Genomic DNA, 13776 nt, shown 5'->3' with positions numbered 1-13776 from the left:
CTTAAGATATTGACACCTGCAGTAAGCCTACTCCAGACTTCAGGAGCTATCAAGAAAGCTGCAGATGACTAAGTTTGATGTCTGGGAGGTGACTTGAGTATGAGGGAGCTGGAGACCTTTGAGTCCCTTGTACCTTGCAGAGTAGACAAAGCTCCAATTACTGTCAGCTCCTTTCAAAACTGCATGTTTTGTTATTTATAAAGATAAGGTAGTTTACTAATACAGCAATAGCATTATTTTGTTATTTTAACTTGCTAATATCTACAATAAAATAGGTAATTTGTTAGCATACTAGTGAGTCTTATACTCTTTATGTGGAGCACCAATAAGTAATGTATGTAAGGAGGCACTTGTTCTTTTGTCTTTTTAGCATCCTTAGGCAGGAGATCCTCCTCTGAAACAAGGGGCGCAGGGTGAGGCGAGGTCTGACATGTGTTCCTTTGCACTGGTGCTGACAGCAAAATCGTTAATCTCACTTCCCAGCAGAGCCAGTGGCAAGAACTGGGAACACTCCTGTGGTAACAGCAATCAGAAGTGTGACAGATGTTCTGCAGGTGCAGACAGTATTTCCTCCTGGTCGTGAACATAAGGTTATAGAAATATACTTCTGTCTCCTATATGCACCCCAAAATTGTTTTTCTAGAGAGATGCCATGTCCATTTCTTTCAGGAAGAAATTTTTCAATCTGAGGGTGGTGACACACTGACTCAGGTTGCCCTGAGAAGCTGTGGCTGCCCCATCCCTGGAGGTGTTCAAGGCCAGGCTGGATGGGGCTTGGAGCAGCCTGGTCTGGTGGGAGGTGTCCCTGCCCAGGGCAGGGGCTTGGAACTGGATGATCTTTAAGGTCCCTTCCAACCCAAACCATTCTGTGATTCTATGATTTCCAGCTTATGTACATTTGTTTTCACTGGGTTCAGAACTGTAAATACTGCATGAGGACGAGGAGAGTATGTAAAGACAATAATCAAAGTGCACGTTTATTCTGTTTTCCCCTTGTTTAATCTGTTGTAGATACCTGATATTTTTTTAGCTTCCCATACTCAGTCTCCCAGGTTTCCCCCTTCCCTACTTTCCTCCCTTGCTTCTTTTAAATAAGTGGTTTGATTAGGAAACTGCAATCTCTTCGTTGTTCATTTCACTTAAAAGCACTTCAACCTGCAGAAAGAACCGCTGGCAGTTTCTCGTTGAGTTTCCAACAAATTTCCTGTTTGTCTGGATTCTGGGTTATTCACTCAACAGTTAACGGAGGCAATTATGCCGCTGAAAGCTCCTTGCCGCTGAGATCTGCCAGGCTGGCACACACGGCTGTGTGTCAGCCACAAAGCCTTTCCCCCTTTACTGGCAATGGCATAATTTGTGCAGTTCTTTTTCATCTTTCGTTTCAGATTTCCTGTCTTCTGAATTTAACTTCTTGTCTTTTTTTTCTTTTCTTTTTTTTTTTATTTTTTGTCTGGCTCAAATTGCAGCTCAAAAGCAATCTTCAGCATGTCTTTCCTTGCACATTTATGCAGAAAATTATCTGTCTCTCAGGGGAGGGAGGGCAGTGGGAGAGTAGAGAACAATCTGCAGATTCTTCTTTATCAAAACCTTTTGTTGACAGAATTTGAAACCTCACTCTTCTTTATAGACTTTTCATTTAGTGCACCTTAAAATACTGGATAAACTCCGGTAAAGCTGTTTTGTTCATCAAGGATGTTGTGCTAGAGGTGAGAAACGCTTATCACAGTGAAGCTCATATTTTGGGTGGAATTTTTTGCCTTATGCTTGCAGGATTTGCTGTAGCCAGAACAGGCAATTGCATGCAGCAGTAGACTGACTTCTTTTGCACCCACCTGTAGCTGCTGAGATTGCCCTGCAGATCCCAACAACTGCTTCTCTGAGGGCAGACGTGAGATTCCCCTCTTCAGACCCCCACAGCCGTGGGGAACTTAATTATCGAGGGGAGGATGGACCCCAGCCCCACACTGAGAACTTGCCGAGCTGGTGGTGGGATGTTTGAGTTTGCAGACAGCAAAATGTAGATAAAATAAAGGGCTCTATTTTAGAGAATTCATGCTGCATGCTGAAAAGGGTGACTCCATGTTTGCAACTTATTAACAGTGGGGTTTTTTTGTCCAAACGAGTTATTAGAGAGATTTGTTTTTGACATCTTAGATTCAGGAAGACAATATGTCATTTTATCAGCCTGTTTCTGGAAGTGTATATGGTTCTCCCCCCACCCTCTTGCTAGGGATGTCTTGTAAAGCATTATTGTTGTCACTTAATAATGCCTGCAGTTACTGGTAATTTCCCGTGTTTCAAATTTTGCTGAAGCAAACCAGAGAAACAGAGCTGCTATTGGCATTTAGATGTAGAAAATAAATATACTTCTGCTCCCAAATAAGGACCATCTCTGTAGACAAATTTGTAGTGATCTCCCATGTAGTCTTAGTACTCTTTGGCTATCTTAATTCCTAGTTAATGTGCAGAGAGACACGGTACTGAAGAGGTTTAAAAAGTTGAATTTTTAGATTAGATTACTTTTTCCAGATTGGACACAATTTGCAGGGGTGATATTTTTTTTTAATAATCCAGCAGGTTTCTCATCTGTTTTTTCTTTTCTTTTGTTGTTTTTTTGTGTGGTTTTTTTTTTTTTTAAGAAAGTCTGTGAGTGCAAGACTGTGTAAATACTTTGAGAATGATCAAAACTATTAATGCATCATTGATTTCCTCCATTGACTTGACTGTTAGGTATTTAATCTCTTCTTTTTAAAAAGCGTGTATTTTTCTGTTTCAAAAGCAGCCTCCCACTGTCCTTTGCATAGCGGGAAGCATCTCCCACTGGCTTTCTGTCACTTTGCCAGCCTTGAGACTCTGCTTTCAAGGGCGGTTGAACGCTTTGGACTTTTCCTGTCCTTCTGCTGGAGTTCTCCTGGATACTCCCTGTCCTGCGTGCTTTTTTCTGTACCTCCTTTCTCTTTACTTATGCTAGTTGTAGTAGTGTTTTTTTAGCTGCTCACTGGTGATGAGGTTTTTTTCATAAAAACTGTTGTGAAGAATTGCCTTATCTGCATCTGTTTCACAGACTTCTGTAATAATTCTGATTTTAAGAGTACATTTCACTTTTAGAAAACATGTGAAAATGAGAAATGATCAGCTGTTCTAGGGTCAGCACAGGGACTGTGTTTTTGAACTTCTGAAACCACTTGTGAAGTTGAACGCCTGAGAAACAAAGTGATTTGACTCATTGCTTATATATAGTATCATTACCTACTACATTAGGTTCCGTTTTCTTCTGAGCATTAATGTTTTTGGTCAGGAAGGTTAACAGGGAAAACGCCCAGCAGAAGCCATTTGTGTGCTTATTGCAGGGCAAATGCATGGAAAACATCAGGTCACTGTGCTGGATGTCAACTTTTTTTCTTTTTTTCTTTTTTTTTTTTTTTTTTTAAGAGTCTGTGGAAGGAGGGGTATTCAAGGGTGGGGAGAGGATGTCCTTCCTCTTTGGTAAAGCTTGTAAAATTGGAGGTGCTAGTGGATCCTTAGTACAAATGTGACCTGAAATCACAACCGCTTTCTATGTCTTGATACAGAACTGTGTGTCATAAATGTATGAGATCCCAAATAGGATCTCAGCTACCCAAAGTTATAACTTTCCTGGTTTTGAGTATATTTGTAATTGAAGGGAAAAAAAAATATCTGTGTGCTGGTTTTAGATGTAATATTAAAAATATGATTGATCGTATATTTTTGCTAGGAACAAGCTTTCCGTAATCCACATGCAAACAAAGGGGGGATGCCCAGTTTTAAGGTGCTGCTTTTGAAGCTTTAGACTAAAGCATTAAACCTTTGAAGATTCGAAAGTCGTAGCTGCCAAGAGAGCCATAAACCCGGGCAGGCTCAGCTCGGGAAAATGCATGACTCCTTGCGTTTCTGGAAGCAGGTGAGGAGCTGTAATAGGCTTTTCACCACAGAAGTAAAAAACATACCATTAAGTTTAGTGCGTAACAGGTGAAAGCCCCTAATAACTGGAGAAGTGGGGCTGAAATGAAAGGGAGCAGAAGCGTTTGAGCACGGTTTTGCTGGTCTGAAACCTGCGTGCTGCTCTTTGTTCTCCTTGTTCCTGTCTCTGTATGTTACGGTGGTGTTTATCCCAGAAAACCTCTTCAGGGGGTGAACTGACCAGACCCCTCTTTTTTTATATGACCTTAAATAGATACGACATTCAAGACAATTTTTCTTCTCCTTACGGGATGTGAGAAGCAGGAGAGCTGCTATCGTGTTTGTGCCTTTCTGAAAACATGAAGGGCTGTGACTCCTCAGAGTGCAGTTGGTGGAAGCAGCAATGTTTTCTTTCCCTCTCTCCCGAGCAGTCTCATCCTGGGGCTTGTTATTTTTATTACGTGGAACCTCCTCCATAGCCAGGCTGAGGAGCCTCTGCTGCCTGAAGTAATCGCTCTTTAAACTAACACAAATTTGAGGCATCGTGCAGAATCTTGCCATGTCTCCTGAGATTCCCTGTGATAATCGCATCATCCTGCCGAGGAACCCCTGTTAATATTCATGCAGTAATTGTTTCAGTACTTGGCAGGGACGAGGGCGTTAATGTGAAGCCTTCTTCGGCTGAAGCGTATTAAAGAAATGATTTGTGTTTTGTACTGTAGCAGCGATTTCATTACACTTGAACAATGAAATTCTGGATGTCTTTTGGTAGATGTGCACATAAACACTTGTATTAAGGCAGTTAGCTGGCATATTGGACTATGTGAACCTCCCTTTATCTTGTGTAAAGATCAGTTTCCCAAAAGGGAATTGCATGGTTTTGGTGCTGGTCACAAGGTGAGCTTCCTGACCTCACAAGGGTTACCCAAGAAATTGGGGACGGTCCTGCACTGTCCCTGGATGTGCTCATGTATGTGGGCATATGTATCCAGGCACAGCCCTGTGACGTGGTATATGTCTGTGTGGCTGGGCATGCCTAAGTCGAATTGATGTGGGCTCATGTGTTATAGAATCATAGAATGGTTTGGGTTAGAAGGGACCTTAAAGATCACCCACTTCCAACCCCCTGCCCTGGGCAGGGACACCTCCCACTAGACCAGGCTGCTCAAAGCCCCGTCCGGCCTGAGCTTGAACGTTTCCGTGGAAGGGGCATCCACAGCTTCTCTGGGGAACCTGTGCCAGTGTCTCGTCTTCCTGATATCTAATCTAAATCTCCCCTCTTTCAGTTTAAAACTGTTACCCCTTGTCGTGTCGCTCCACTCCCTGATAAAGAGTCCCTCCCCATCTCTCCTGTAGGCCCCTTTCAGGTTTTTGGTTTTGGTTTTTTTTTTTTTAATCATCATGTTAGAGGTTGATCACGGGGCCAACTCCACAGATTAGTGGGGAAGAGTTTGGTCGAATAACAACTTGCCTGAGCAATTCCCTGTCTGGTCTCTCAGGAGCTGTCAGGAGAGAAGACTAAGAGGTGGGCCAACATCTGGATGAAGCCTTCTGGCAGGGCATGGGCTGGCTGCGGCACACGGGACGGCTGCTGCTGGTCAAGTGAAGGGGCACAAGCATGGAGAGTTGCTCTCTCAGTCAAACTCTTACGTGCTAGCATGTTGTTTCTGGTGAAACAGAAATGAAACTGTGTCCAGTTCTTCCATAATCAAGTGTCACTTTTTAAGCTTGGACAGTGGAACAAGAAGCAGCTGTCCTTTGGCAGAAGACTGATGGTTTTGCACACTGCTTGCCCTGTGCTGCCCGGCTTCTCTGTAATTGGACTTCTCTCTCTTATGTGGAGGGTTGTTGTGAAACTTGTCCCATGTACCCTGGGAAGATTCATGTGAAGTCTCTGATTTTAAGAGCAGCTCTATCTCTTTTTTGACTCCAACCCCTTCATCTCACACACCTTATGGAATAGCAGTGATTTTTTACTTTACTTTTATGAGAATTTGGTTTATCTTGAAAGACAGGGTGGAAAGAGGAGGGGAAGAGCTGAACTGTGGAATCTGCTGTTGCCGTATTAAGAGAGTAAGAAAAAATGGGGTATCTTTTAGTAGCCAATGTTGCAACGTGGTAATGAAAAGGACCTTTGAGTAGTAGCAGATCTTTCACTGTTTCAGCTTCCATGTAATAAAGCTCTTTTATGAGATAAGTGGTCTTTGATAGAAAGATAAATAACGCATCTGTCTGAAAAGGCATAAGATGGCAGCTTTTTCAGACAGGCACTTCTTATCATCTTGGGGATAAGTATTGCCAAGCTTCCAGCTTCTCTTCACTCAGCCTTTTGTGCTGGCTACTGTGCGACTTGGTTTGAGAAACCACACGGTGGTCAGGCACTATTTCATTAGCGGTATCAATAAAGATACTGGCTGCTGAAGATCCCAGACGAAGAACTACTATACCTTTGGTATACTTCCAGATACCAGGAAAAGTTTCTAGTCCTGGGAAGCCACAGGTGTCTCAGTCTTTCCTGACGTAGGCGGCTGGGGAGAAGTCCACCAGACTTGCAGTTTCCAGCAGCTGGGCTGCTGCCAGCAGAAGGGCTGCTATGGCTGTGTCCCGGACGAGGGTGAGGATGGTCATTATTTGGTTGATCCTTGGTAATGGACCGAAGCTGCCCTGTTCATCCTCCCTTTTCTCTTCTTCCAAGGATGCTTGGGTGCAGCAGGCCTCCCTGATGGGAGCAGGCTTGCAGCTTTGAAGGGCTGCTGCTGCAGCCTGTTGTAACAGGAGAGGATGGGCAGTGGTCTCTGTCTGGCTCGCTCCCTCCAGACCAGGTAGGATGCTCTCCAGAGCCACCTGTCTTGTCGCAGTCTGCAGCAGGTCATCTGTGAGGGCAGCAGTAGGCAGAAGCAGCTGCTGACGTCTCTCTCGTGGGCTTTGCTTGCCCTTGCTCATCCTGCCTGCCAAGCGCATGGGCCTGCTGGAGATCCAGTGGAATGGTCAAAGCCATCATCGTCCTCCTCTGGAGCATTTTGGGTCAGGAGAGCTTGACCTGCCTGCTCTCTTATCCATCAAGAGAGTGTTTGTTGCCAGCAGTGGGGCAAATGTTAGAGCCCTCTGGGTCTGTGCAAAAGGGTTTGGCGGCGTGTCTGATGCATGCTGGTGGTGTGTTACCCAGTTTCCTCAGAGGTGGAGCTGCTGTGAGTTAAATGCCTCAAGATGGTAGAGAAAACACGTTGAAAGACTAAAGGAGCCTGAAGCTGTGTGGGGTGAGGCAGAGATCTCTCAAAACACAAGCAGGCTGTTTATGAAACACTGTCAGAGAGGATGCAGTTGACTCCTGCCTCATCCCTGCACACACATGTGCTGCTGCCAAGCTGACCTTGTTCCTGAGAGCTGGTGGCTGGCTTGTGGGGCAGGGCTGGTAGCCCCAGCCACGTGGTCTGACCCAGACACAGCTAAGCATCCCCCTGCTTGTTCATGGCACCTACACTGCAAGATGCAGCAGTTGTATCTCATGGTGCCTCTTCTGGGGCTTGTTTCTGCGTCTGCCTCCCCCTTCTTTGCCTTCTGTCCCTGGAGCGACGTGAACACTTCTCGTCCAGGCACTTGGAAAGCTTGCAGGACGCTTCGTACTGGAAATCCAGGAGACCTCTCCAGAGGAGGAAGCAGCGTCTCCTGTTTGTCTTGAGTTATTCTGTCACAACAATGGCTTCAGAATTTGCCTAATTTAAAAGCTAGTTTTAATCTGATGGGAAGATGTTTGTGTATTTAAAATAGTTATTCCTTGCTGGAGCCACTCCCTTCTTTTGTCCTTCTCTGCTGGACTTTTCGGCTTCGCTTAGCTAATATGCAGCGCTTGTTTACAGCAGAGATACTGGAGCATGAAGAAGGAAGTCGGTACGTTTAATACTGATTTGGTTCCAAGCTTCCTGTGCGTGTGCGTGCACACACATATGTGTGTGTGTGTGTGTGTTTTCAGCCTTCTTCATCCAGACGCTGTGCAGCCTCAGTAGAAAAAGCCAAGGGGTCGGCAGAGACTCAGGGACTAGATGCAGGCGTTTGTTTTTTTTTTTTAACTCTTCCACCTGGTTTGGTCCTGAGCAGGTTTAGACAACACGGGTAAAAATTCCGGTATGGCAAGCCTGATGAGGAAGGTGCTAGTGCAGACAAAGACATTCAGCGGTGAGTATGAGAAACATCTTGCCTGATGGGAAAGATAAGTGATCAGAAAGTGTTGGTTTAGGCGCCTTGGAGGAGAAACACAGTAGCGGGCAGAGAGCTGTTGGGTATTGCTGTTATTTTCATCTTCCATTTCCAGGCTATGTGGAAATCCCAAAAACCTTTGTCCATGGAAAAGATGGTTATCCGGAGAAATGCGCTAGTTATGAGGGCATAGTCACTTTTAAAGTCTGTTCCTTAGCCTGCCCCTGGAATTTCTGCCTTAGCTTGGCTAAATAACAGCAGCAATCCGTAGAAGTAAGATGGCTTTTAATTTGGGAGGTTTTGGGGGGGAGCGGGGAGCTTGCAGGAGGCAGGCATTTCGGGAGCATATAAACTGTTGCGTCAGTTGTAACTACCAAAAGATGAATTGAGAAGAAAACAATGCTAATAAGCTGTAGGAGAAACAATTTTATTGCTTTACTCTTATTCTTTTGATTTGGTGGCGAGTACCTAACTGGATTTCAGTAAGGTGCGCTTGTGTCGCAGTGGTTACGGGAATCGTCATCAGCAGTGTTGTGGCGTATTTTGCATTTTAAAATACTCCAGTAGCAACACCAGCCTGTGCCTGGGGTTTTTCTTTTAAATTTATGGTGCTTATTCGGCTCTTAATTGTGCAAATTAGAATAATTATGGAGTGTGATTATATGCGCAACCAGTGAGTGTTTTTAAGAGGCAGGCTCAAATTTCAGGAATTTATTTTATTAGTCTTGGGTCTTTCTGGTTGCAAGCGTCCTTTCTTCGTGCTGCTGTTCTGCAAAGCAAACATCGTAAACTGCCACAGCAGGAAACAATCTTTGCAGCGGTGTATCTGAGCGAATCAATCTTTAATAGGGCAGAAGGCTCTTCAAGTAACATGGGCTAATTAGGACTGATTTGTTGAGGTATTGGAGACTGACACAACCCTCTCCAAGCAGAGCGGCTTCTCTCTGCTCCAGGGCTTGATAAGGACAGGAGGGCACAATTTGAGCTGGGTGTGGGAAGTTTTGTGCAAGTGCCAATTTTGTCAATATATAAACTTCAATGAAAGGTTGTTCTTGGAAAATAGGACTTTTGTGTGAGTTACTGGCTGCTGCTAATCTGTCCCAAGGCTGCAACTGAGCCTGTATTTGTGGAGGGGACAGTTCAGCCACAGATTAAGCAGCGTCTGTTGCGTAGAAGTTATGGTTTGGATGCACAAAGTATTGCTTTGGCCTTTGGTTGGAAAGAGATCTTGTTGGCAAATGCTGTTCCCTTTAAGCCCAAACTTACTAGTCTCTCTTGGCTCACTCAGGACTTCTCAGAAACCGTGAATTTCTGCCTCGAGGAAAAGCAGAGATACCACTTGAAACTGAGTAATCTCCTTGATTATGTTGTGACAGACCGGGCGTGACCAATACAGGAAACTGAGGAGGAGATCTCCCTGATCTCTCTGTAAATAATTTGGGACTTTAGGTAAATTAACTTTAAAAAAAAGTCCTTACAAAAAGAAAGTGAGTGAAAATAAACAAGTAAATAGCTTTCCTTGCTTCAGAGATAAGGAGATTGGAATCATTCTAGTTGAAACTTTGCTTGAACAAAAGACAGTCTGAGAATTAATGGAGGGGGTTTCTTTTGTAGAGAAGTCTAGGAGATATTAAATGACTACAGCAGAGATTTGCCTTGCATAGATTTCTTCAGAGTTGTTTTGGCCCATCAATATTTGAAAGCACAATTCTTTGATGAAGGAAACATAGAAAATATGGAAACATGGAATAAGCACTGGCTTGACAACATTCAGCATGATTTCAAAAATCTCTGAACAGGCTTTTTATAGACTTAAATCTCATTTACACTGTGGGGATGGGTGTTAAATGCACTTTTTTTTTCTTTAAATATCTGCAGGATGTTAGGAAGTTAAGGATGCTAGAAGAATGGTATGAAATGCAGCTGGTAGGAGGGTGACCCCAGAGGAGGCATACCCATAGAAAAAGTATTTGGTCAGAGGGGACGGGCACTCATTCTGCCTCACCAAAAGTGTGTGCTTGAAACCAGTTTGGCTTCTTCGTTTGGGGAGGTTGGGTGCTGAGACCTCAGTTCTGTAATCCCAGCCTACTGCCCAAATCTTCATACTAGTGCATGGATAAAAGGAACACTGCAATGAGTGGTTAGATGGTAAAAGAAATGGCACAGGAAGGAAACATTATAAGGAAGCATAAAGAACACTTACGGTACTTATTTTCCTGTGTTTAAAGTATGGGGAGCAGCAAGAATATAGATCTACACCTTATTCTGCGCTATCACATGTAATTTTGGCAGAAGAAAAGTCTGTAGCAAAATAGGCTGATGAGTGTTTTGGCTTTATTATGAGGGTCTGTGTCTGATTACCACTCTTCTTTATTTAACTCTTCTCATGCCATTCAAAAAAAATCTTGTCTTTCATTTTTAGCTCCTAGTGAGAGATTTACTTATAGGATATCTAAAAGTGATCTTGGGCTGGCATGTTCGAAATTTATGTATTCGCTTAGCTACCAACAACTGGAAGCAGCTTTTCGATATTTCAGGATTAATGAACTAAATGAAAAAACATCAGTCTTTCTAAGGGACTTCTCAGTGGTGACTTTTGTATAAAAATAGACGTGGGCAGAGGCTATTTCAGCAGCAGTTAGATTCCCCTTACTTTGAAACAGTTGGGGTTTTTAATGACCCCTCTGTATAAATATGTTTAAGGTTGATTATGGTAGAGAACTTGAGAACACTTCATGAGGTGGTGGTGAAACTGAACATCCTATGATTTCGATCTTTATTTAAAACAAAAAGGTTATAAAAAGTCAAGGTCGAAGTAGGCAAATGGCATTTTGCCAGCTTAACAAAGGCTATTGTATTTATCTCTCCTCTCCTGAGATCCCTGTTACTTTTAAAATGCTGTTTAATTTGCCTGTCTGGTGGTCCACAGCTGCAGGAGAAAATTCAAACCGCTTTTTGGATTTGAGATAAGCTGAAATTAGCTTAAGCCATGACCTAGCTGAAGAAGCACTTAAGGCGACTGAAATTGGCAGTTCTGTAACATTGTGTTGTAAAAATATAAAAAGACAAACTATGGAAAACTTAAAGAACAGCAAAGTAGCAAAAACTTGTAAGGAAGGACTTAGCTAAGTAATACCCTTTATTTTATAACAATATGTTGCCTTATCTTTTAGTTAGTGTTTGAAATGACACCCGTTATTTCAGCTGCATCACCACAAGCGATGCTGCTGTGTCATCTGGAGCTTGTGCAGGGTGATGTTGGATGCAAGAACCTGTTAAATGAAAGTTAAAGGTGTCACATCAAAGTTCTAGAATAGCAGAAAAGTAAGAGCCTTGAAGGTTGCATCATCTTAACGTTACTTTCTTTTGGCAGGTAAATAATGGTAGTCTAACAGGAATCTCCGGTACCTCAGAGGATGTTTTGGTTTGTGTTGTTTTTGTTTTTTTTTTTTTTTTTTTAGCATGAGGAATCTCTTATATCAGATCGATGAGGATGATACGCTGGGGACCTTTACAGTAAATGGCCACACATGAAACAGTGCAGATTTTAAAGGTAGTAGCCACTAGGCTGTCATATCAGAACACCGTGGCTAAGGGATCTTCACTATTAATTTAATCACCTGAGTGCAGTGACATTTATGCTGCCAGTTCAAGTGAGCGTGCTATAGAACATATTTACTAAGAAAGGCATCTCGCTTAATGAAAATCTTGCAGTACGGGTGTTGCAAATATTTTAAGTCTGGTTTGGATTTAGTAGTGCTGTATTCTTCTGTCATGGAACCATCGGAATCCTGTCTTCAGAAAGGCTTTTAATGTTCTTAAAGGAAAAAAAAAAAAGAAAGAAAGAAAAAGAAATCTGTTTAAAAATAATGTGGCATTACCTTGTATATTCATTGTTCTTCTAAACCTTCTTGCTAAGCAGAGAATGTTGTGTGTTATTTCCTCTGCAGACAGATAATTGTAGTAGGGATTGGAAACTGAGCAGCATAAAGTACGAAATCTTAAATAGTGCGTATAAGTTCCCGTTTCTGTTTACTGGGAACCTAATATATCTTGTTTTAATGTTTTGAAATAATGAAAACATTTTAACCTCTAAAAAGCAAAGTTCTCATTAGTAATAAATCACTTAATATTGCCTCTGAAGGTATCTTATACTAAAAGTAAACTTTTCCCTGTTCTTTATATATCGTATCTCCTCTTCACTACAAATAACCAAGGGACTGCAACAAGGCTACTTGTGTTGTTCCACATCACTTTTCTTTGTGAAAGTAAATTTGCAGTCCCTCTCTGACATGATAAAAGGTTTTCTAAATGTTTCGTTATCCGTGGTAACTTGTCTTAATGGCTGAACATAATCAGTTTTTTAAAAATCCCTGTACTTATGCACCTAAATTCGCAGAGGGTAGTTGTAGCATCAGCTGTGACACGGAGCTATTTTGCCTTCCACTAACCAGCTCTCCACTACTACCACTATGTAAATAAACACCAATTATTGCTGATGGTGTAAACACTTAAAGCATTCGTGCTCACCTGTCAGTATTTTCTGCTATTATCATGATTAAATTTGCAGTCCTGAGGGTTGTTAACAGATAACAGTAAGGGAGAGGATTAGTTTTGAAAATGAGATTTCCAGTCTTAGTAGGGCCTGAGAGGAGATAACAGATGATAGTTTAGGTAGAAGAACGAGTGAACTTAAACCTTGAGTTCAGTTAATACTGAAAGTTGCTTTGGGGCTGAAAGTTATAATTAGGCTAGTCAGAAAAAGTCCAAACATTAATTTCCTGCTTGTGTCTGGATTTTAAAGCTTTAAAAGTCCCTGTATGAATCTTTTGACATCACCAGTTACTTTCTGGGACAATCACAGGCAGCAGCTAGTCCTCCTCTGAGCTAAATTCAGCTTTTTCCTGAGTAAGTGCTCAAAAATAACTACCCTTGCTAAATTACAGCTTTCTAGCTGTCAGATTTCAAGAGCTCTGCATCAATTTTCAAATTTGTACGGCCAGGTAATGGCAGCATTAGACCTATCTGTGTCAGCAGAAGCTGCAGTGGAATTTCTTTGCTGCTTCTTTACTCCTTCTGGAATAGCTGAAGTTAAGATCTTGAGATGATAAATACATGTTTCTTCCTTCTCTTCCCTTCTTCTTCCTCCTATGTCATGTTTTCCCCTCCTACTCCTGGCTCTGAATTTCTGAGCTTTAAATATACATCTATTCCTCCTTTTTCTTTAGTGAGAAATTGTGTTGTGTGTCACTAATCTTTTTTGTATTGCTGCATTGTTTTTTTTCATTCTACTTAACTTTCCCAGTAGTGTAGTTTGTGGCAATTGGCTTCAGTTATTTTTCTAGGAATCCTTGCATTTAATTATATTGCATTTGCTAGTAGAAAAAGAATGTGAGAGCAGTGATTTCTTCCCCCCACCTCTGGCTTTAGTGGGATTACCCAGAAATTGCCACATTCTGGTTCATTCAGAAATTGCCTTAACTGTATAGTACAAAATTCAGAGATCTTAATGGTAACGAAGCTGAAGCTCTCATTTTAATATTCCTTTCATTGCCAACTTTAAAAAGTGTTTAAAAGAGATTTAAATTAGTGTTGGAATAGATATTTTGTGCATTGTTAAATTTATTGAACTGTAATTCATTTGATAGCCTGGAGTTACGA

At 42.2% G+C, this 13776-nt stretch overlaps 1 protein-coding gene across 4 annotated transcripts in view; it reads left to right on the top strand.

Annotated features, from left to right (window-relative positions):
* The window catches only part of RASAL2 (RAS protein activator like 2), a 191423-nt gene that overhangs the window by 31380 nt on the left and 146267 nt on the right, over nucleotides 1-13776 (top strand). The window contains exon 1 of one of the 4 annotated variants that reach the window (XM_063342809.1): nucleotides 7919-8094. The exons of the other annotated variants lie outside the window; for them this stretch is intronic. Coding sequence (XP_063198879.1) covers nucleotides 8046-8094 — 49 coding nt within the window. The 5' untranslated portion in view covers nucleotides 7919-8045. Of the gene's footprint in view, nucleotides 1-7918; nucleotides 8095-13776 lie in introns of those variants that run through there. 4 annotated transcript variants of the gene reach the window in all.

Source organism: Chroicocephalus ridibundus, chromosome 8, assembly GCF_963924245.1.
Source record: "Chroicocephalus ridibundus chromosome 8, bChrRid1.1, whole genome shotgun sequence".
In the NCBI taxonomy this organism is placed as follows: Eukaryota; Metazoa; Chordata; class Aves; order Charadriiformes; family Laridae; genus Chroicocephalus; species Chroicocephalus ridibundus.
The sequence above is the reverse complement of the archived record's forward strand: the minus strand, read 5'-3'. Positions and strand labels throughout refer to the sequence as shown.